The sequence below is a fragment of the Chiloscyllium plagiosum genome, chromosome 22 (assembly GCF_004010195.1).
Source record: "Chiloscyllium plagiosum isolate BGI_BamShark_2017 chromosome 22, ASM401019v2, whole genome shotgun sequence".
In the NCBI taxonomy this organism is placed as follows: Eukaryota; Metazoa; Chordata; class Chondrichthyes; order Orectolobiformes; family Hemiscylliidae; genus Chiloscyllium; species Chiloscyllium plagiosum.
Genome location: NC_057731.1, coordinates 38,037,450 through 38,062,162, shown reverse-complemented (window position 1 = coordinate 38,062,162; position 24,713 = coordinate 38,037,450). Strand labels below are relative to the sequence as shown.

Sequence of the window (24,713 nt, the reverse complement as noted above, 5' to 3'; positions counted from 1 at the left end):
CTGTTGAAGTGCACATTGATGCCCTGGGGTTAAAGTGTTCCAAGGCGGAAGATGAGACGTTCTTCCTCCAAGCATCTGGTGGTGAGGGAGCGGTGGTGAAGGAGGCCCAGGACCTCCATGTCCTCAGCAGAGTGGGAGGGGGAGTTGAAATGTTGGGCCACAGGGCAGTGTGGTTAATTGGTGCGGGTGTCCCAGAGATGTTCCCTAAAACGCTCTGCTAGGATGCGTCCAGTCTCCCCAACGTAGAGGAGACTGCATCGGGAGCAACGGATACAATAAATTATATTAGTGGATGTGCAGGTAAAACTTTGATGGATGTGGAAGGCTCCTTTAGGGCCTTGGATGGAAGTGAGGGAGGAGGTGTGGGCGCAGGTTTTGCAATTCCTGCGGTGGCAAGGGAAGGTGCCAGGATGGGAGGGTGGGTTGTAGGGGGCGCGTGGACCTGACCATGTAGTCATGGAGGGAACAGTCTTTGCGAAAGGTGGAAAGGGGTGGGGAGGGAAAAATATCCCTGGTAGTGGGATCCATTTGGAGGTGGCGGAAATTCCACCCTGACCTTAAGTTTACCTGGACCATCTCTGACACCTCCCTCTCCTTCCTGGACCTCTTCATCTCCATCAATGACGACCGACTTGACACCGACATTTTTTACAAACCCACCAACTCCCACAGCAAACTGGATTACACCTCTTCCCACCCTACCTCCTGCAAAAATGCCATCCCGTATTCCCAATTCCTCTGCCTCCGCCGTATCTGCTCCCAGGAGGACCAGTTCCACCACAGAACACACCAGATGGCCTCCTTCTTTAGAGACCAGAATTTCCCTTCCCACGTGGTTAAAGATGCCCTGCAATGCATCTCGTCCACATCCCGCACATCTGCCCTCAGACCCCACCCCTCCAACTGTAACAAGGACAGAGCGCCCCTGGTGCTCACCTTCCACCCTACCAACCTTCGCATAAACCAAATCATCCGCCGACATTTCCGCCACCTCCAAACGGACCCCACCACCAGGGATATATTTCCCTCCCCATCCCTTTCCGACTTCCGCAAAGACCGTTCCCTCCGTGACTACCTGGTCAGGTCCACGCAGCCCCCGCTACAACCCACTCTCCCATCCTGGCACCTTCCCCTGCCACTGCAGGAATTGCAAAACCTGCGCCCACACCTCCTCCCTCACTTCCATCCAAGGCCCTAAAGGAGCCTTCCACATCCATCAAAGTTTTACCTGCACATCCACCAATATCAGTTATTGTATCCATTGCTCCCGATGCAGTCTCCTCTACATTGGGGAGACTGGACGCCTCCTAGCAGAGTGCTTTAGGGAACATCTCCGGGACACCTGCACCAATCAACCACACTGCCCTGTGGCCCAACATTTCAACTCCCCCTCCCACTCTGCCGAGAACATGGAGGTCCTGGGCCTCCTTCACCGCCGCTCCCTACCACCAGATGCCTGGAGGAAGAACGCCTCATCTTCCGCCTCGGAACACTTCAACCCTAGGCAATCAATGTGGTCTTCAACAGTTTCCTCATTTCCCCTTCCCCCACCTCACCCCAGTTCCAAACTTTAGGCTCAGCACTGTCCCCATGACATGTATAGGAGGCCACATCGAGTGCAGCGGACGCAGTAAATGATGTATGTGGAGGCGCAGGTCAATTTCTGATGGATATGGAAGGATCCCTTGGGGTCTTGGAGGGAAGTGAGGGGGGAGGTGTGGGCGCAAGTTGTGGCCTCCTATACATTGGGGAGACAGGCCGCCTACTTGCGGAACTTTTCAGAGAACATCTCTGGGACACCCGCACCAACCAACCCAACCGCCCCGTGGCTGAACACTTTAACTCCCCCTCCCACTCCGCCGAGAACATGCAGGACCTTGGCCTCCTCCATCGCCAGACCATGGCAACACGACGCCTGGAGGAAGAGCGCCTCATCTTCCACCTAGGAACCTCCAACCACAAGGGATGAATGCAGATTTGTCCAGCTTTCTCATTTCCCCTCCCCCCACCTTTTCTCAGTCCCAACCCTCAGACTCAGCACCACCTTCTTGGCCTGCAATCTTCTTCCCGACCTCTCCACCCCCACCCCCTCGCCGGCCTATCACCCTCACCTTAACCTCCTTCTACCTATCGTATTCCCAACGTCCCTCCCCCAAGTCCTTCCTCCCTACCTTTTATCTTAGCCTGCTTGTAGCCTGCTTGGCACACCCTCCTCATTCCTGAAGAAGGGCTTATACCTGAAACGTCGATTCTCCTGCTCATTTTTTTGCTGCCTGACCTGCTGCGCTTTTCCAGCAACACATTTTTAAGTTCTGCATACGAGTTAGAGCCAAGGGATATGTATGAATGTAGCTGTGGCTAGCAACAGGTAGCTGACTGGTGTGTAGACTTGTGGCCACTTATTAAGGACAAAAGCTTCTCCCTGCCCACAGTGATGTGATTGGCTCCCAGGCAGTTGAACAGCTTGGGGGTCTGAATGTTTTGAGAGAAACCTGGAGTAGAAGGAGCTGTTTTTGTTCTGCAGTAAAAAGCTTTTAAGTCTGAAGTTATCTTGTTTACTATGCCCTCGTCCAGTTGGTCTAAGTTACGACTTTTAATTGATAAATTAAAGACCCTTATACATAGGAAGCAATCACCCTGTGCCTCCTGCAAACAAGTGAAAGTCTCTGCAGCAGAAAGATCAAGAAGCAGCATCCTGATCAGCAGAAGAATGATCTCACAAACTCTGTGAATAAGGATCATGAACTGCCTTCTCATCTTACCAACATCAAAAGATGACAGCAGAGTAGGACGTTTCAGCCGGAGCTCATCCGTTCCATCATTTCTTTTTTGTTTCTTCCCCTTTTTTTTCCTTTTTTCTTCTTTCTTTCTTGGTTTATTTTCCCGGTCTCAGCACGGACCCGGCGAGGCACCCATGTGGTGTCTCAGCCTTGTCTCTTGAGAGGCACATGGTGGTGTCTCGGCTTGCTCGCTTGGAGGCACATGGTGGTCTCTTGGCAGTGCATGGCAGAGTCTCAGCCCAGTCTCTCAGAGGCTCACGGTGGTGTCTTGGCTGGGTCTCCTGGTGGCATGTGCTAGTGTCTTGGCCTGGTTTCTCAGTGGTTCATGGTGCTGTCTCAGCCCGGTCTCTCATTGCCAGATGGCAGTGTCTCAGCCCAGTCTCTCATCGGCAAATGGCAGTTCTTCAACCCGGTCTCTCGCTGTTCGTGGCAGTGTCTCAGCGCAGTCCCTCGCTGTTTGTGGCGGTAACTCAGTCCGGTCTCTCGCTGTTTGTGGTGGTGTCTCAGCCCGGTCTCTTGCTGTATGTGGTGGTGTCTCAGCCCGGTCTCTCGCTGTTTGTGGTGGTGTCTCAGCCCGGTCTCTCGCTGTTCATGGCGGTGTCTCAGCCCGGTCTTTCGCTGTTTATGGCGGTGTCTCAGCCCAGACTCTCATCAGCAAATGGCGGTGTCTCAGCCTGGTCTCTTGTTGTTCATGACAGTGTCTCAGCCCGGTCTCTCACTGTTCATGGCGGTGTCTCAGCTCGGTCTCTCACTGTTCATGGCGGTGTCTCAGCCCAGTCTCTCATCAGAAATGGTGGTGTCTCAGCCCGCTCTCTTGCTGTTCATGGCGGTGTCTCAGCCCGGTCTCTCATTGGCAAATGGCAGTGTCTCAGCCCGGTCTCTTGCTGTTCATGGCGGTGTCTCAGTCTGGTTTCTCGCAGCTCGGGACGGTGTCTCAGCCCAGTCTTGCGGCTCTTGGCGGTGTCTTAGCCCGGTTTCTTGCAGCTATTGGAAATGTCTCAGCCTGCTCTCTCGGTGGCTCTTGGCAGTGTCACAGCCCGGTCTCTTGGCAGCACACGGTGGTGTCTCATCCCGGTCTCTCACGACTCTTGGCAATGTCTCAGCCCAGTCTCTTGCAACTCTTGGCAGTGTCTCAGCCTGTTCTCCAGTGGTTTGTGGCAGTGTTTCAGCCCAGTCTCTCGTGGCTGGTGCCAGTGTCTTAGCCTGGTCTCTTGGTGGCTCATGGCGCTCTCTCAGTGTGAGAGTGGGTCCTGCCCAGCCATGTTCCAAGGCCTGGGGGAGATGGGGGAGGTGACAGCTTCAAAGGCAGTTGCAGTGATGGTGTCACAGCCCAATGTGGAAACAGCAAGCAGTGAGGGAGGTCCCCTGGTATCTGCAGCAGCGTTCAAGAACAGCCCTTGTGAGTTGTAACACCCATCCTATTTAGAACATCTCTTGCAATGACTTCTCTTCCTGTTCCTGTACTGTTATCTCTTCTGTTCCCCCTAATTTTTATTTACATGTTGCTTCTTGGCAATTTCATCGAAAACCACAGCACTGGGTTTCTTATACGCTCATGACCCTCAGCCTTACCTCCCTCCCTCTTTCAACTCCTGCACTGTTGCTAAGTTATCAGACTGCTTGTCCAACATCTAGTACAAGATAAGCAGAAATTCCTTCCATTAAATATTGAGAAGAATTAAGTCATTGTTCTTGGTAGCTGCTCAAAACTTCATTCCCTTGTTATCGACTCCATCTCTCTCTCCCTGGCACAATATAAGATCTGCTGTTCTTCATCCTGAGAAGAATCCACACACTTAGCAAACGCTTTACTTTGACCTCCAGCATCTCAGTCCTCACTTTCTCCTACAAGTATAAAATCAATTTATTAAGAACAGATTTGATATCTGTTGAATTTCTGGCAAATATCGACATCATATTAAGATCAACTCATTCTACTTTCATAACACCATCAAATTCAACCAATCTCAAATCATCTGCTGCCAAAACCCTCATTCTTGCCTTTGTTATCTCTGCATGACTATTCCAATGCACACTCAGCTTGTCATCTAAAACTCCACTATCCATGTCCCAACTTGCAAGAAATCCCATTTCCCTGTCAGCCTAAATCTCGTTGACCCATTTTGGTTCCTGGACAAAAGCAATGTCTTGATTTAAAAACTGTCATCCACGTTTTCAAATTCGTGAATTGTTTCAATCTTTCCTTTCTCTGTAACTTCCTGTAGCCTTCCACCCTTCGAAATATCTGCACTGTTCTAATTCTGGCCTCTTGTGCATTCCCAATTTTATTCACACCAACGTTGGTAGCTATTACCTAGCCCCAAACTCTGGAATATCCTTGCAACAATTCTCCACCACCCTACTTCATTTTTGTCTTTGAAGGCAAGCCTAAACCCGCCTGTTTGCCCAAGTCTGTAGTCAGCTGTTATCTGTATCATAATTGCACCCGTGAAGTGATCCGGGATGTTTCAATACATTAAAGACAGAACATAAACATAGTTTGTTGTTCTTTTTGTGCTGTTAAGTAGAAAACACAGCTGCCAATTTATGTGTAGCAAGCTGTTTAAAACAACAACGTAATATTGACCAGATAATTATTTTGTGAAGTTGTTTGATGGATAAATATTGGCCAGGATGCTGAGAGCAGTTCCCCAAACTCTACTTTGAAATAGTGCCATGGGATCTTTTATATCCACCCAAGTAAGCAAATGCAGACTCAGCCTCGATGTTTGTTCTCAAGTTCTGGAGTGGCTATGAAATCACAACTTCTTTACTGAATGCATAAGTTTCTGAAGCAGAGTTGAGAATGTGAACAACTGAGAGCCACAGCTAATCCAGAATGGAAGATGAACTGTTATGGATTTTAAACCTAGATACTGAAAATAGTGTTACATTTCTGATCATTAAAGATGGGACTTTGGAATCAAAAAAACACTTTCTAAATTTCTGGACAACACCAAATTGGCAAGCATAGTCTAGCAGGATTACATTTTAAACCATCTTTTATTTTAAATGTAAATGGTTAGTTTAGAACACAATTCTTTACAAGACAAATTTTTCAATATACCAAGACTTTGAGGTCTCTTACTTTATCCACTGTGTGATGATACTATGGCTTTCAAAGGTGTATTTTGTCCTGTTTTATTTTGAAGAGAGATTTTAGGATAGAGGAGTAGAGCTGCCTATTAGTAATGAAGTAAACAGCTTGTGAGGCTTTTGGTTTTTTCAAAAATTGGAATAATAGAAGCACAAACTGGTGGAGTCAGGCTCCCACAGAACCAGGCTTTTAATTTAGCTTTCAACTGTTGTTAGGGTTTGAAGATGGCTGTAGAAGCTACTACATCTACCTCGGCCACAGCAAAAAAGCTGGAGTTCTCTCTGCTCCCAAAATCATTTTACTCAATTTGCCTTTGCCAAGGGTGTGTTTATGGGATGTTAATAAATTGGAACAGTTGCTGTTTAGTAGTTAATTAATTTATTATTCTGTTAAGATTTCCAATAGAGTTAAAGTTACATTAATTCTTTTTTCTTTAGTTTGCATTTAACTTTAGGGTAAGAATAAAGTGTGTTTTGCTTACAGCCGAGTAGTCTAGCCAATTGCATTACATCTGGAACACAGCGTCTTACACTTACCTTTACATAAGATAAAAATTAGCGTCTAGGCTACCTCGCTGATATATTTGGTCCATAACATCTATGAGCATATAGGCTGCTGTCATTCTTTTGAAGTGTAAATACTTTGCACCTCCTTGCCAGTAAAAGACCTTGGTCCCTTTAACCTCCAACAAACAAACCACACCAGCTTCTGTTGGGCAGACTGTATTGCAGATCACCTCACTCCTTATATTTTATCTTAAATTGAAGACATAGTTCCCAAAAGTTGCCATATACAAAACTATACACAGACACTGGAGAAGGTGCAGAGAAAAACTGCAATTTGATACCAGAAACATATGGACGTACGTATCAGAAAATCAGATGATCAGATTGGTTCTCTTTTGTCCAGCAAAAAGGCTAGGGGTAATGCCATAGATATGTTGAAAAGTCTGAAATTTTTTGATACAGTGGATACAGAAAATATTTCTTCTTGTAGGAAAGAGCTTGACTAAAGCTTATCAGTACAAGATAGTCATCTAGAAATTCAAATGAGAGTTCAACAGAAACATATTTATAGAAAGAATGGTGAGAATGTGAAACTCCTTTCCACAGGGAATGCATAAAATGAATAGTACAGATATATTTAAAGAGAAGCTAGACAAGTATATGAGGTAGAAGGGAATGGAGGGTTACAATGAGTGCAGCATAAATGGCAGCAGGGACTAGTTGGTAGAATGGCACGGTTCTGTGTTGTGTATCCTATTGAATTCTGTGTAATTCCATATAAATTGATTTGTCAGATGAATTCTGAGAAAGCAATTCTCAATCCTTTCTACGGATTTCGAGCACCAAATTCAAAGATTTGTCTCACCTGTTTGTCCAGGAGGAGGAGTACCAGTTGAACCTCGTGGCAGGCATATAAAAACTGTCAAAACTGCAGCTTTGTTTCCCGAACAGGGCTCCACAGCAATAGGTTTGGGGGCTCCCTGCGAAACATAAAATAATATATGTAAAACCAAAACTGCCAAATAAAGATTGCCTACTTTGGTACAGTATATTGCGCTTTCCAATTATCACAGCATGGAAATTTATAATACAATGCTGTCATACCATTAATCAAGCTTGCAGTGGGAGTGGAGCTCCACAAGAACTAAAATTAGTTTATTTAATTCCACTTCTATGCCAAAGCAGGCCAAACGATTGCACAAAAGTGCTTTAGTGCAACTCAAGATTTCACAGAAGTCATAGAATTTAGAAAGCTGCTTTTGAAATTATTTTTAAAAAAATTATTAGCTTGAAGAAAGCATAATGTACTGTTCAAAAGATTTCTCCACAGCTGTGGTACTTCCAATCATAACCTTCAGCTGACAATAAGGTGATTTGTTTATGAATGATTAGATGCAAAGCAAAATAGAAGAATTGGGTCAGAGATAATCATCACAATGAGATATCTTTGCAAGATTAAATGGATTATCTTACATAGCCATCAGATTTTTTTCAAAATCTCAAAATAATTGAGAAGCAATTGATGCAAAATGTCAATCCAAATGAAAGTCACTAAACTAAGACAGACAATTGGTCGTATTTATTTATAATGTTACTCTATTGTATCTATATTTCAACTGATCATTATTTAGAATCATAAAGACATGAACAAGAAGAACAAGTAGGATTTCCACGATATTAATCAGTCATATTTCTATGTTTGAACAAATTGGAGAACAGTTAGCTTCATTCTTTCATTTTACCCAATAAACAATAACTTTTCAGACACGTGGTTTATATTGATGTTTCCAGGTCCTGGCCCATTTTCAATCCTTTTAACCTCACTGCTATGATCCAATTAGGATGGTGAACTGATTCCTTTCATTGTCACACCAGCCACAACAAAGCGTGAATTTAAGGAGAGGTGATATTGCCAATTATATATATCAAATATCGTTCAGTACTAGAAAAAGAAATCAGCCAGGTTCCTCAGATAGCAAATAAAGAGCTAATCTATTGCAATAAAAAAACTTATTCAAGCTAAATGTAAAGACTGTGACCAAGAAAAATTAAACTGTACAATTATATATAACTACACATCTAGAAAAATAACATATACACACATGCAACCAGCAAGTCATGAAATAACATAAAAATTCTGTGGAGTGTCACCTTAAAAGTATTTTTATGAAGTAATAGGTATATTCAGAAACAAAATGCACAGATCATTCGAAAGCCAGCTTGTGTCTGAAGACACTTTGCATACAAGCAGTTGGAGATAGTGGCAAATCTGAATTTAGGAACTCTTCACATATAGGACGAGGTCTTATAATAGTTTTCAACTTTCAAAATTCAATCAGAGGAGAGAGAGAGAGAGTAGGAAGGGGCTATTGCTCCTGAGGCAAGTTATCTCAAAAGTTGAATCCAATACTAGTGTCTCCTTGGTCATGTGATCACTCGCTGAACATGTTGCAGTTTTTGTGGGCTAAATCTGACCTGATTGGCAGAGTGTCATTTTTGACAATTTGGAGGGTTTCCCTCAGCAAACCCTACTGAGTTTTCTCATGCTATCTTTCCAAATGCATCTTATTAACTATGCACTGTGTTCTTATGGCACCCTGCACATCATATTCTCCCTCTTGGCACAGGTGGAAGCACTGGCCAATGCCACCAGTGCCATCTTTAAAGTTCAGCTGTATATCAAGTCAAGAGTTGGCAGTCTGCAGGTACCTTTCATGGTTGGTTTTCTTCACCTCATTCATGTTGGACAGAGAGTAATTGGTACTGTCGTTTGGTGAGAACCTGGAAGCCATGTTGGTCAGGAGCTGTGTATGGTCACTGCCCATGAGCGTGCCCTTGGGAATTAGTGACTGATGGGAGTTCCAGAGAAGCAAGTGATGAGCTGGAGTCACCAGATCGCTGCCCTGACTTTCATGTCGGGCATTATCATATAGTTTCTACATGGCGGGTGGAAAGGTTGGAAACTAAATATCACTGAGTTAAGATGATGTCATAATGAAGTTGTACATGCAAGCAAATAGAGCTCTTGCCACAGTCCAGCGAGAATCTCATCTTATCATTCAACAATTGAATGTTGGAAAATGAAATTTTCTGCTCCTGACAATGAAAAACGACTCAATGCTGACCTCATATGGATTCACTCAATTTATTGCCAATTCCCACACTACTCAGGGACTGGGAAAAAGCCATGTTTCTATCTAAGCAGTCTGTTCCTTGAAAGTGCAACATTGCTGCTACTGTAACCAGTACCTTTTGATTTCCAAAATTGTTTTTCAAAAATGCAAGACAAGTAGTGTGTATATATCTATATATACAAAAGGTACATATCCAGTCAATATTGTAAATGAATACTTTGGATAACACATCTTCATAAGAAGACACTCATATAAAAGCGCAAGAAATAAAGCAGAAATAGACCAAATAGTCCAACGAAACTGCTTCACCACTGAATGTGCTCTTGGGCTGATCTTCAGCTCCACTTTCCTCCTATTCTCCATATCCCTTGATTCCTAAAACACCAAAAATCTATCTTTCCCAGTCTGGATAGGGAGGGAGAATTCCAAAGTGTTAGAAACCTTTCATTCCTCCTCAACTCAGTTATAAATAATGGTCTCATCCTGAGACTGTCTTCATTTTCTTCAAACTGAAGAGACAATCTTATAGTATCTACTATATCAAGCTCAGTTAGAATTTTTATAAATTAAGTCACCATGAAATCACTCTTCTACACAGAGAATGTAGTCCTCTCATCAAAGTCTAAGAGTCCAAGGAAGGGAACCTATGCTGTACCACTTCCAATGCAATGTATCTTTTAAATATGGAGACCAAAAAAACTACACACAGTGCTCCAGATGTGGTCTCACTAAATCTCTGTACAATTTTAACAAAACTTATTTACTCCAATCTTTTATTTGTGAGAAAGGCCAATATGCCATTTGACTTCCTATTGCACCTTGTACCTACATGCTAACTTTCTGTGTTTCTTATATGAATACATTCAACTCTCTGTGAATATCTTTTCCTATTCTAATAACCAAAGTGAATGACTTCAAACTCCCCTACATTTTAAGCTATCTATTGCCTTGTGACCTACTCACTTGACTATTTCATTGCATCACAGATATGCCCAAAGCATACCTTTCCAGCCAAGACTGTATCATTATCAAACTTCAGATACATTACATTCTTTCTCTTCACAGAAGTCATTAACATATATTGTAAATAGCTGAGGACCCCAGAACCGACCTATCTGACACTTCACCATTCACTGTCTAACAACCTCAAAATGCCCTGCCTATGTTTACTGTCTGCTTTCTGTTCAATATCAATCCTCTATTCATGTTACTATAGTACATCCAATACCATTAGCCCTTATCTTGTCTATTAACACTTTGTGAGACATTACCAAATGCCTTTTGGAAATTCATGTATACAGATAGTGACTTGGTCATCCAGAACTTGAGTCTTACTGAAGATGGCACATTTTGTTAAGCCTTTCCACTTGCACTCACCAGTACATTTTGTAAGAAGATGAATGTAAATGTTCATTTCCTTTACATTTATACTGTTGCAAATTGTCCTCATGAGTGCATGACAAAAAGCTTTGACAAAATGTGAACATTTTTCAGCATACTCAAATCCAGGTATACTTCAAGTACTGGTTTGTGTGTATCTGCCTCAACATAATTCAAGAATTTTAAGAATTTTAGGAACAGGAAACCAGTTAGTCATTTCTTTGGACTGATGTCTTTTTTAAATGCCTACCTTCTCACTATACTGCTCCAGAAATGAACACTGCTAATTCTTCAACATGCATATTTCCGAAGAGATTTACCAGGATGCTGTCTCGAATGGAGGGTTTGAGTTATAAGGAGAAGCTGGATAGGCTGGGACATTTTACATTGGAGCGTAGGAGGTTGAAAGGTGACCTTATAGAGGTTATTAAAATAATGAGGGGTACAGATAAGGCGAATGGCAGGTGTCTTTTCCCTTCCATGAAGGATTTCAAGACTAGGGGGCACATTTTTAAAGTCAGAGAAGAAAGATTTCAAAAAGACAAAGGGGCAATTTTATTTACACACAGAAAGTAGTTCATGTGCAGATTGAACTTCCAGTGGAAGTGGTAGATTCGGTTACAGTTACAAAGTTTAAAAAACATTTAGATAAATACATGACTAAGAAATGGTTGGAGGGATATGGCTCAAGTACAGGCAGTTGGGACTAGTTTTGTTTGGGATTATGTTCAGCATGGACTGGTTGGACCAAAGGGCCTGTTTCCGTGCTGTCTGATTCGGTGGCTTTCCTGGCTCCTTGCATTTTTTTAACCACTGTGTGAAAGGGAAGTTTTTCACTTTCCATCTGACTTAGAGCTTCCTAATTATTAAATTATGCCTCCTGTTACTTTATTCCTTCATTGCAGCAAACAACCTATTGAGTTTTACTCGGTCATTTCACTTTTTGGTAACTTCAAATAGGCATTTGTCTCTCCTAACCCAAAGAGTACAAGGTGAACTTAACCACTTCTCATAGTCTAATTTCTGCACACTCTTTCACTCTACTAAGGGTAGCACAGTGGCTCACTGGTTAACGTTGCTGCCTCACAGCACCAGAGTCCCAGGTTTGATTCCAGCCTCGGGCGACTGTCTGTGTGGAGTTTGCACATTCTCCCTGTGTCTATGTGGGTTTCCTCTCACAGTCCAAAGATGCGCAGGTCAGGTGAATTGGCCATGCTAAATTGCCCATAGTGTTAGGTGCGTTAGTCAGAGGGAAATGGGCCTGGGTGGGTTACTCTTCGGAGGGTCAGTGTGGACTTGTTGGGCCGAAGTGCCTGTTTCCACACTGTATGGGAAATCTAATCTAATCTTCCACTCTGCTAAGGGTAGTACTAGGAGGTTACTATTTAAAAACAGCAGGTCACCCATTTAAGACAGAGATGAGGAGAATTTGTTTTTACAGAGGACTTTTTATTTATTTTTGGAATTCTCTTCCTCAAAATCTGGTGGAAACAAAATCTTTGAATGTTTTTAAGGTAGGGGTGGATCAATGCTTAGCAAGCAAGGGGGTGAGAGCCTATCAGGGACAAGTGGGAATGTGGAGTATTCAGATTAGACATGATTTTATTGAATGGAGGATAAAATTCATGGGACTGAATTTGTATGTTTACATACAACAACAAAGAAATTGTGTGCAGGCATCTGATAACTTCATGCTTTATCTAATAGTTTACAACTGAAAGAACAATTTATCTGTTCGCTTTATGTTCAACACTGAGTTTGACTGGCCCTTGTAAAGTAGCAATATAACATAATGCATCTTGAGTTTTGATGTCTTGCTCTTGTATTAATTGACTTTAAAAGTGTAAAACAGCAATAAAACCTGTATGAATGTACTCTTTCAAAACAATGAACACATACTATGATCCAAAAATCATACCTGGTAGAGTATACAGGAGACAACACATCCTTCAATTATTTTTTGCAATGCACGAGCCTTTTACACTTTTTGTGGATCTCGCACACACCATGAAGGAAGCATTTGTTATGCAACCTTTGTGGAAAACCTTAGATAGCTGCAGGGCCACACAGCTTACAGGGAACATTGTAAGAGACAACCTGAAACTACAGATTCCCGTAAATTATGAACTGCAGAGAACCTTCAATGCACCACAACCCATACAAGTTAAAACCTGGGACATACATAGATCAGCACAAATCATGAATTAATTTTAAGATTTGGCTTTTGTGCAATGGGGTTTTGTTTTACACAGTATTCATAGGGACATAGAAATTATTCTCTCTCAAGGAGTGAATGCTTGTACAACTCACTAACAGGAATTGTGCTTTTTTGGTCACTATGGTCATTGGATAAAGTATTTTCCATGCCTCAGAATTTTTTTAAACTATGTTTATAAATGTTATTTTGAAATAGAATCATCTTATAAAAAAGGGATTGCCAATTCAAGTCATTAAAGTGCCTGTAATTGTTTGGTTTTACTGAGATTATCTAATGGTCCTAAACACATGGAAAGTAATAGAAAATGTTACAATACTTATATGAATACCATATTATAATCAATGTTGAGAAATTAAGACTAATTGTGAAGAAACCATTGTAACTGGAAAAAAATTAGAAAGATGAGCTATTGGTTATAGGTAGGAAGAAGGCCAAACTAAGGGTGATATGGAGTCCATAGTTTTGACATCTTAGAGAAAAATGGACATCTCAAAAGTAATTAAGATACTGGGATATGAGTCAATATAATATGTCACCTAACTGAATTAATATATATAACTCAGTTACAAATCACACAACACCAAGTTATAGTCCAACAGGTTTAATTGGAAGCACTAGCTTTCGGAGTGCCGTTCCTTCATTAGGTGGTTGAAGGAGTGGCACTCCGAAAGCTAATGCTTCCAATTAAACCTGTTGGACTATAACCTGGTATAGTGTGATATGTAACTTTGTACACCCCAGTCCAACACCGGCATCTCCAAATCATGAATATATAACTCAGAGAAGACCTTAACATTTACTGTTTTCAACCTGAGAAAACTCTGCTTCTCCTCATCATAACCAAATTATGAATAAATTTTCCAAGCAGCATTGATTCGTATTTTTTGAAGGAATTCCATGGTTGGCAATGTATTGTGACAAAATAAATGGTTTCTGTATGTCTCATGGATTTGTACATGAATGCAGAAATGTGCATAACTGTTCATTTTATGCTTTCAAGGAATACGAGCATGTTGTCAATCCCTAATTGCCTTTGAGAAGATGGCGGAAGCGTTTTATGAACCACTGCAGTCTCTAAATTTTAATCCCAATGTGGTGCTGTGGTGATTCATGTATACATAAGGATGGATGTACCTGGGTGTGTGTGTGTGTATGTGAAGAGGATACCTGCATGTAAACAGATAGGCACGTACACGTGGCTTTGTTGGGAGTATGAATCTAAGATCTCAACATGTAGGAGATGGCTATTTAGCCCATTAAGTTTGCTCCACCTTTCAATGTGATCATAGTTAATCTGATAATCCTTACCTCCACTTTCCAGCCTTATCCCATTATGCTTGATTCTCTGACTAATTAGAAATCTGTCTATCTCCATTTAAATATACTTAATAACCAAGCCTCAACAGCTCTCTGCAGCAAAGACCTCCACAGATCCATCACCATCAGGGATGAGAAATTCCTCCTCATGTCTGTCTTAAATGGGTGGCTCCTATTCTGAGATTATGCCCTCTGGTCCTAAACTCTACCACAAAGTGAAATAACCTCTCTGCATCTATCTTGTCAGCCTCAATAAGAATCTTGTGTGTTTTCTGTAATTTGTTCATGGGAATTGAGCATTACTGGCTAAGTCAGCATTTATTGCCCTTCTCTAATTGCTCAGAGGGCAGTAAAGTATCAATCACATTGTCTGGAGTCACATGTAGGCTAGACTGCATGAGGACAGCAGCTTCCTTCCCTCGAGGCCATTAGTAAACCAGATGCACTTTTCTGACAATCGGCAATGGTTTCATGGTCATCATTAGACTCTTAATTCCAGATTTTTATTGAATTTATACTTCACCATCTACCATGGTGGGATTTGAATCCAAAACATTACCATGGTTTTTCTGGGTTAAATGTCGAGTGATAATACCAATGGCCAAAGCTATCCCTCAATAAAGTTTTGATAAGGTTTCTGCTCATTCTCCTAAACTCTAATGAGCAGAACACTTCTTCTGCCGCCTCTGCCTCCAAGCTTACTTTTACAATCAGGGCTCCCGCCCACCTTCTGAGGACCCCTTCACTTGCCTCCAACACACCCCATCCACCTGGACACCCCACGCTGGCCTGTTACCCGCCCTCGACCTCTTCATTTCCAACTGCTGCCCAGACATTAACCGCCTCAAACTGTCTACCCCCCTCCCCGACTCCAACCTCTCACCCTCACAACGCGCAGCCCTCCACTCCCTCTTCTCCAGTCCCGACTTCACCATCAAGCCAGGGGGTGCAGTGGTAGTCTGGTGCACTGACCTATACCGCTGAAGCCAGACGCCAACTCAAAGACACCTCCTCCTACTGCACCCTCAACCATGACCCCACCCCCTATCACCAAACCATCATCTCCCAGACCATACAGAACCTCATCACCTCAGGAGATCTCCCACTCACAGCTTCCAACCTTGTAGTCCAGGAACCATGCACCGCCCGATTCTACCTCCTTCCCAAGATCCACAAGCCTGACCACCCCGGTCGACCCATTGTCTCAGCCTGCCCCGCCCCACCGAACTCATCCCCAGCTACCTCGATACTGTCCTATCCCCCCTAGTCCAGGAACTCCCCACATATGTTTGAGACACCACTCACGCCCTCCACCTCCTTCAAGACTTCCGCTTCCCTGGTCCCCAACGCCTCATCTTCACCATGAACATCCAATCCCTCTACATTTCCATCCGCCATGACCAGGGCACCACTCTCCACCTCTTCCTCCGCTACATTGATGACTGCGTCGGAACCACCTCGTGCTCCAGCGAGGAGGTTGAGCAGTTCAGCAACTTCACCAGCACATTCCACTCCGACCTTAAATTCACCTGGACCATCTCTGACACCTCCCTCCCCTTCCTGGACCTCTCCATCTCCATTACTGACGACCGACTTGACACCGACATTTTTGACAAACCGATCGACTCCCACAGCTACCTGGATTACACCTCTTCCCATCCTACCTCCTGCAAAAATGCCATCCCATATTCCCAATTCCTCCACCTCTGTCGTAACTGCTCCCAGGAGGACCAGTTCCACCACGGAACACACCAGATGGCCTCCTTCTTTAGAGATCGCAATTTCCCTTCTCACGTGATTGAAGATGCCCTCCAACGCATCCCATCCACATCCCGCACCTCCGCCCTCAAATCACCCCTCCAACCGTAACAAGGACAGAACCCCCCTGGTCCTCACTTTCCACCCTACCAACCTTCGCATTAACAGCATCGTCCGCCGACATTTCCGCCACCTCCAAACAGACCCTACCACCAGAGATATATTTGCCTCCCCACCCCTTTCCGCTTTCCGCAAAGACCGCTCCCTCCATGACTATCTGGTCAGGTACACACCCCCCAACAAACCACCCTCCCCTGCCACCGCAGGAATTGCAAAATCTGCGCCCACATCTCCTCTCTCACCATCATCCAAGGCCCCAAAGGAGCCTTCCACATCCATCAAAGCTTTATCTGCACATCCATCAACATCATTTATTGTATTCGTTGTTCCCAACGTGTTCTCCTCTATATTGCGGAGACCGGACACCTCCTCGCAGAGCGCTTCAGAGAACGTCTCTGGGACACTTGCACCAATCAAGCCTACTGCCCCGTGGTCCAACATTTCAACTCCCCCTCCCACTCTGCCGAGGACATGCAGGTCCTGGGTCTCCTCCACCGCCGCTCCCTCACCACCTGACGTCTGGAGGAAGAACGCCTCATCTTCCGCCTCGGAACACTTCAACCCCAGGGCATCAATGTGGACTTCAACAGTTTCCTCATTCCCCCTCCCCCCATCTTACCTCCTCCCCACTCCCCACATTTATCTCTCCACCCTGGAGGCTTCCTGTCTATTCCTGATGAAGGGCTTTTGCCTGACATGTTGATTTTTCTGCTCCTAGGACGCTGTCTGACCTGCTGTGCTTTTCCAGCACCATTCTGATCTAAACACTAATGAGCAGAATTCTAGTCTATTCAATCTCTCATCAGAAGAAAATCCTTCTATACTTGGTATCAGCCTAGAAAACCATCTCTGAACTGCCTCCCTTGACAGCATATTTTTTTCTTAGATGACAGACAAACTGTTTACAGTATTTCAATGATGGTATTACCAGTGCCTTGTATAGTTTTAGCAAGACTTCCCTATTGTCTGGTGAACTTGGAAGCTAGCTTGTTGTGATTTTAACAATAGGACCCAAAAATCCCCCTCGTGGCTGCAGCTTTCTGCAGTCTTTTCCTATTTCAATAATGCTTAGCTCTTCTATTCTTCCTGACAAAGTGCATAACCTTAGATTTTCCCACATTATATTTGATCGAGCAAGTTGTTTTTCCCAGTTAACTGTCTATATCCCCATATAGACTCCTTGTGTCATCATCATCACTTGCCTTCCCAAATGTTTTTGTGTCCACTGCAAACTTGATGATGACACATTCAATCCCCTCATCCAAGTTATTTATATCGCAAATATTTGTGCCCCCAGCAACAATCTCTGTGGCACTCCACTATATAGGTTACCATCCTGAAAACTCCCCCTTTATCCCAACTCTCTATTAGTTAGCCAATCCTCTGTCCATGCTAATAAACTACCCCCAACACCATCACCTCTTATTGAGTAGCCTTATGTGCTTTGAATGCTTTTTATTAATTCAGATGTATTACATCTATTAGTTGCCCTTTATTTACTCTGTTTGTTACCACCTAAGGCATAAATTCCCCATCATGAAGTCATGCTGGCTGTACTTGATTATATTATGTTTTTAAAAGCTCTGCCCATCGTGTCCGCATTGGCTCGATTATCTAGCGCCAATCTTCTGCTTTTTCCCATATCCATTCCTATTCAAGGAACCATTCAGTGCCCTCTTGAATGCTGATGATTACATGATTTTATCTCCCTCTCTTTAGGAATTAGTGTGTTTTTGGCAGTTTTCAAATCCTCTGGGACTTTTTCAGAATTTAAGGGTTCTTGAAAACCTTACTACCAGTGCATCCATTATTACTGCAGCTACATCCTTTACAATATGCCCATTAGGGGTGGGTATAGATGTGTGTAGCCATGTGGTATGCGCGCACGCATTTGTGTAGATGGCTGTGTCTGTATTGTGTGTGTGTGTGTGTGTGTGTGTGTGTGTGTGTGTATATCGGGGAGTTGGCGGGGGTGGGGGTGATGGTGTGCAGGTGTGGATGTGTGTACTGGAATGTCTGTGTTAATGTCAATTTCTCAATGTTGGTGTGTTCAATTACACTCAAAGCTAGTTTAGGGAGCAACAACACTACAGTTGCAATAATTCTCTGAAATACTGTGTCCTGGAACAATGTCAGCTTGTATCATGAGTTCACTGTGGTGTATGTCAGGGTATATCTAATGCTCTGTACCTTCAGGTTAGTTCAATTTATAGCCATCTTTAAAAGAAAACCAAGTGGACACTAGGCTCTCCTTAATTAGAGGAATGTCAAAAATAGAACATTTTCACATTGGAGAACCTCTCGTTATATTTTAGAATGCAGTAGCAAGCTGAGAATGTGACAATTCACCACTATGATTAAAGGTGCTGAGAAAAATCAAACAAGCTACTGAGTAAACTTCTGCCTGTTAAGTGGAAGCTACTGTTCAGGATGCCAGCAGCTCTGTATCCTTATGGCAGAATCAGAGTGAGAACAAAGTGACAGTGACTAAGAAATCAAAAAAAAGGTCACTAAAAAACTGCAGCTCAGACAACATACAGAGATGCACTGGTTCCCCTGAAAAGACACGAGTTTCTTTGAGATCATCACAGATAAAGGAGTGTCTGATAGTGCAGCACTGTGGAACCTTTCAAAGGAACATTCGGGAATTTTTCCAATTTCCCGTATGGTCAGTCCAGACTAGATTTGTTTTTAAAAGTAGAAATGCCACTGAAGTTGCAGGTATGCTGGACTTCAGAAGAAACAGCTGTAGCCACGGAAATCATTTCAAAACATTGTAATGTTCAGAGAGCACACGTTACTGAGATCCAAATATCAGATGTCCAAGAATGTTTGAAGTATTACCTTAAAAACTGAATACCAAATAATTCCAAACAACTAAGGGATACAAAAGAGCTTAATTGTGCAACTGCATTTCACATTTCATCCTTTTAAACTGGTGATTCTCAATGTATTATTTCAAATGCTACTCTTCAGCAATCTTCTTGGCTTTATTGTTCTTTTATTTTTTTATAGGTGAGCATCGAAGGCAACACCAACATTGTTGCTCATTTCCAATTGCTATCACAATAGTGATAGTGAGCTGTCTTGTTGAATTGCTGCAGTCTGTGTTGTGTAGGAACATCCATATTGCTGCTAGGGGTGGAGATCTAGAATTTTAATTCAGCGACAGTGAAGTAATAGTGACAGTTCCATGTCAGTACGGTGTGTGGAGTACTGGGAACTTGCAGATAGTAGTTTTCCCTGGATGGCAGGAAGTGCAGGTTTGAAAGGTGCACTTGGAGGCTTGGTGTGTTGCTGCAGTGCAAATTGTACATGGTACAGACTGTTGCCAGTAGTGAAGTAAATCTTTAGGGGTGTGGATGGAGTGCCAATTAAGTTGGGTACTTTACCCCTGATGCTATTGAGTTCCTTATGTGTTGTTGGAGCTGCAATTATTGAGGCAAGTGCACACTCCTTGCATGTGCCAAGTAGATGCTGAGAGCTTTGGAAAAAGAGGAGGTGAGCTAGTTATCATAGAATTCAGATAATTTGACCTGCTGTAGAAGCCACAGAACTTATGTACAGTAGTTGGTTAGTTAAGTCTCTGGTCAAGGTCGTTGGTGGTGGCAGACTCATTGAAGGTATTGCTTTTGAATGTACAAGGGAGTGGTTTGAATCTCTCACTGGAGATGGTCATTGCTTGACACTTGTGAGGTTCAAACATTGCTTACCACTTCTCAGCCCAAGCCTGGATGGTGCTGGTATCTTTCTGAATACAAACATGACTGCTTCATTATCTGAATGGCTATGACTGGCACTGAACGTTGCACATTCATCAGCAAGCATCCCCACTTCTGATCTGATGTTGATGGAGGCAAAGATGGTTAGGCCTAAGAAAACACCCTGAGGCACTTTGCTGCAATGCAGTGGGGATAAAACGATTCATCTTTAACAAAGATCTCACTTTGTATTAGGTTGGGTTCCAATCAGAGTAATGTTTACCCCGATTCCTATTGACTTCAATGTTGCCAAAGCTCCTTGACGCTATACTCAGTCAGATACTGCCTTAATGTGGCAATTCTCACCTCACCTTTTGACTTCAGCTCTGCTGTCCAAGGCTGCAATGATGTCAGGAGACAGGTGTCCTTGACAGACCCTAAACTGAGCAGGCTAGTGCTGAGTTGCTCCATTTAAGAGCACTGGCAAAGATACCTGTAATTGTTTTGCTGATGTTTGAGAGTTGGTTGATGGGATGGTGATTGGCCAGACTCGTTTGATACTACCTCTTGTGGACAGGATATACTTTGGCAATTTGTGACATTCTCAGATAGATGCCAATGTTGTATCTGTGCTGGAAGGCTTAGGGTTAGGGCACAGCTAGTTCTGAAGCACAAGAATTACAACTGGGATGTTGTCATGACTCGTAGCCTTTGCAGTATCCAAGGCCTTCAGTTGTTTTCTAGTGGAATGAATCAAATAGGCTAAGGACAGGCTTCCATAATGCTGGAGACCAGGTAGCTGATGTGGATCACCACTTGATATTTCTGACTGATGGTGGTTGTAAATGCTTCAGATTTACCTTTTCTCCTTTTGTGCTGGGTGGATACCCCATCACTGAAGGTGAAGATTTTTCAGGAACCTCCACGTTAGGTTTGTTACTTAATTGTCGAACACTATTCATGACTGAGTGTGGTGAAGCTGCAGAACTTGATCTGGTCCATTGGGTATAGGGTTGCTTTGCTTGTTCAGTGCCTGCTGCTCCCACTATTTAGCATGTATATACTCTCACATTGTAGTTTCAGCAGATTTTCTCTTAATTTGTAAGTATGCTTGGTGCTACTCATGGCATGCTCTTCTACACTTCTCATTATGTTTTGCCTGTGACAAGCACACGGTCTATTAGCTCGAGGGAGCATTTTACCCAAGAAGATTCATTTATCAAGACAAGGAAAAAATCCACGAAAGATAATTCTAATTTCTGCTTTCCATAGGATATTTTGACAAATTGTGTGATGGTTAAAGATGTTATTATAAGAGAACTGAGGTTCCATTAATTATAACTCCAACATTTTCTAGTTAACTTGAAGTTGAAGTACTTATTGTTTATGGTCAGATGTGAATTGCCTTGCTGTATGCTCATAATTAATAGGCTACGTTGTCAAGTATTCTCAAAATCTAAAAGCATAATAGCCACTGGATTATATCCCAGAGTTAAGGACTATATTTTATTGGATTAACTTCAGCAACACAAATGGCCATCTTGTAGTTTATGACTATTTTGAATTGTAATATCTAATTATATCAATGATAATAGTTAGTGCTTGGTGATACGACCATACTAGGTGATATTAACCCTCAACCTATGTACTTACCCTTACCAACTCTGACTATAGAGATTTACAAGCATTAGAAACAGTCGAAAACTCAGCCTCCAACTACTGCTTTATTATTTCATAGCAAACTTGCATCATGTCTTGTCATTGCACCATATCCATTGATATCTTTACCTAACAAGATTCATCGATCTCAGTCTTGGAGCGTCCAATTGTCATAATGATCTTCACTTTTTCAAGATAGTCAGTGTTCTCAGTCTCAGTGAAGCTTTGTGTGAAAAAATGTGCCATGATTTGGTACCAAATACTGTTGGCTCATGGTTGGGGAGAGTGTAGTGACCAATTTTTGTTTTTATACTGTGTCTAGGGGCTTATTTGATTATCAGTGGTAGTGGACAAACCATTATTGAATTTCATCAGGAAGAGGTATTCATCTTATACAGCATGATACAGTCCACTGCATAATAGCAATAGGTACTAGTTGGTATAGTTACAAAGACTATTGGAAACCAGATATGACACCTTTGATTCTATCAGGACCGCCTGTCAGAGTGCTTCTCAAAGACTGTGTGTCATTATCAGATTGGCTAGAGCTTAATGCAGCTTCAATATAAACACTGTTAAAACTCTTAATTCACATAAAATTTCCACCTTTTATGCCCATTTTAATATTTATACATTTAGGTATCTAACTATATTTACAATTTCCAGTACTCTATCTCCCCCCAAAACTCTGATTTTGCAGGTTCAGAGGGTCAAGAGATCTCACAATTCTTTCAGAACACATTGTCTTCTGACTTGAAAGATGAGTTATTTGCCTGAGGATTGTTGATCTTGATTCTGATTGTTTGTAGATCTCAGCAAAACCGTTCAAGTCCAGTTACAGTATTAGTCTCCTCCTTCAGGCCAAGAATCGAGCGTTAAGGCACTGGCTATGGTTAATCAACTGCAATGGACGGGTCACATTATTGCATGTCTGACATAAACAAGTTGTCTACTTTGAGCTTTGTCATGACAAGGGCTTACCAGGAGTGCAGAAAGATGCTTCAAGATAAAGCCTCACTGAAAAATACAATATCCTCACCGACTTGAAGCAATCTCTTCTGCAAAGGTGCCTCAATTGGAGAAAAATCCACTTACATCAATGAATGCAGTTCCAACAACCTCAAGAACCTTGGCATTATACATGACAAAGCAACCTGCTTGATTCGTACCACATCTACAATCATTCACTCCATCAACACTGATACACAGTAGCAGTCATGCATACCATCGACAAGATGCACAGCAGAAATTCACCAAGGCTTCCAGGCAGCATCTTCCAAACCAACAACCAGTACAATCTAGAAAGACAGGGCAGAAGATACATGGGAATATCACCACCTACAAGTTCCTCTTCAAGCCACTTGCCATCCTTCCTGCTGAAAGCATGAAACAATTTTCTTATGCTGACATAGGTAACCTTAATAGGCTCATTCTTCATTTTTGGTTCTACTATGAGTCTAGGAACCCAATGAAATCATCTACCAGGTGGGACTTGACCCCATGGATGATGACGCTTTGTTTCTGTGCCAGTTATTTACTTGGAACTAGTTGGACTCCCTCTGATATCTTAAGAATGTTTATGGCTAGTTATACACTCAGGCTCCAATGTAACAAATCTTGATTGTGAACTACGTGTACGTTTTCAACTTTTTATGCTTTCTGTGCCAACAGTGTTACCTGCAGCAAACTTTTGCTGGAGAGTTATTCTACCAATGCCATGGAGTTTAATCTCTACTGATGCCAAGTAGTTTAATCTCTTCAGTTTGTAACTTCTCTTTCTTCAGCCACTAACATGCACACATTCTGTGAAATTGAAATCGGTTGAATCATCAAGTTCCCAAGTTGTGCCTTGTATACTTTTTTTCTGATGGGGATACATTGTTGTAAACGGATATCTTATCTAAAAAAGGAAATTCTACCACATTAACATCTTTGTATTAGGTGTAAGCCACTTGGCATTTTTACTGTTCTAATTGCTGCTTTGATCTATTTAATCAGATTCAATAAGCTGCACTATATAAATGCTGTTGGCCCCCAGGGTCCCGTACTTCCTGCAGGAACCTGTACCCCACAACCTGAGCCGCCTCCGGAATTTTAGTTTTGTCCCTCTCAGGGACGTAACACGACGAGCTCTGTACGGACTGCTGCTGCACACCATCCACCTCTTTTTCCTCATCCACCACCTGGACACACCTTGGAGTGCCCATTTGCCACCTTGCAGTGGGATACCCAGTGGAGAGCTCTCTACGCGGGAGTCCACTAAGTGTGTAAACTTACACTTATCCACATTATATTCAATGTGCCATATTCTTGCCCAATCCCCCGTCCAAATCCTCCTGAAAACATTTGACATTTTACATCTCCTCATGTTCTCTGGACACTTAGATATCTGCTACTAGGAGATTTCTTGTGTCTTCTCCAGTGTAAATAGAGACTAGGTAATTGTTTATCTTTTCTGCCATTTCTGTATTCCCCATTATAAATTCCCTTGACTCTGCTTTTAATAGACGCATATTTGTCTTCGGCAAATGTTTCCTTTTCTCATTGGCTCCTTGGTTCTCCTTTTTCTTTGTAAAGCTTCCAATCCTCAGATTTATGACTATTTCTGGCCACTCTCTAAGATTTTTACTTTAATCTTGCACAATACTTAATTCTTAGCTTGTCACTCACAGTTAACTGATCTTTTTGAGATTTTGCAAATTGAAGGAACGTATCATTGCTGTAAGCTGTGTTATAGTTCTTTAGAAACATTCCCTATGTTGAGTCTAAATGTATTTGCCCAATTCAATTCAGCCAACTGTCACTCATGTTTTCATAATCTCCCTTATTCAAATTTAATAACCTTGTTTCTGATTGAACTACCTCACTTTCAAAAATAATGTAAAGTTCTATCCTATTGTGGTCACTCATCTCTCAAGGTTCTTTTACAATAAGATAATTATTTAGCACCTTTACATTATATAAGACTTAATCCAAAATAGTCCTCTAATTGTCTTTTCAAAATACTGCTGTAAAAACAAATCTCTAAGATATTCCAGAAACA

The 24,713-nt window shown here is 42.4% G+C and overlaps 1 protein-coding gene across 1 annotated transcript in view; it reads right to left on the bottom strand.

The window, feature by feature from the left end:
* atrnl1b (attractin-like 1b) overlaps positions 1-24,713 on the bottom strand; it is a 944,158-nt gene that overhangs the window by 48,834 nt on the left and 870,611 nt on the right. Inside the window, exon 28 of the mRNA XM_043712811.1 lies at positions 7,249-7,363. Coding sequence (XP_043568746.1) covers positions 7,249-7,363 — 115 coding nt within the window. The remainder of the gene's footprint in view (positions 1-7,248; positions 7,364-24,713) is intronic.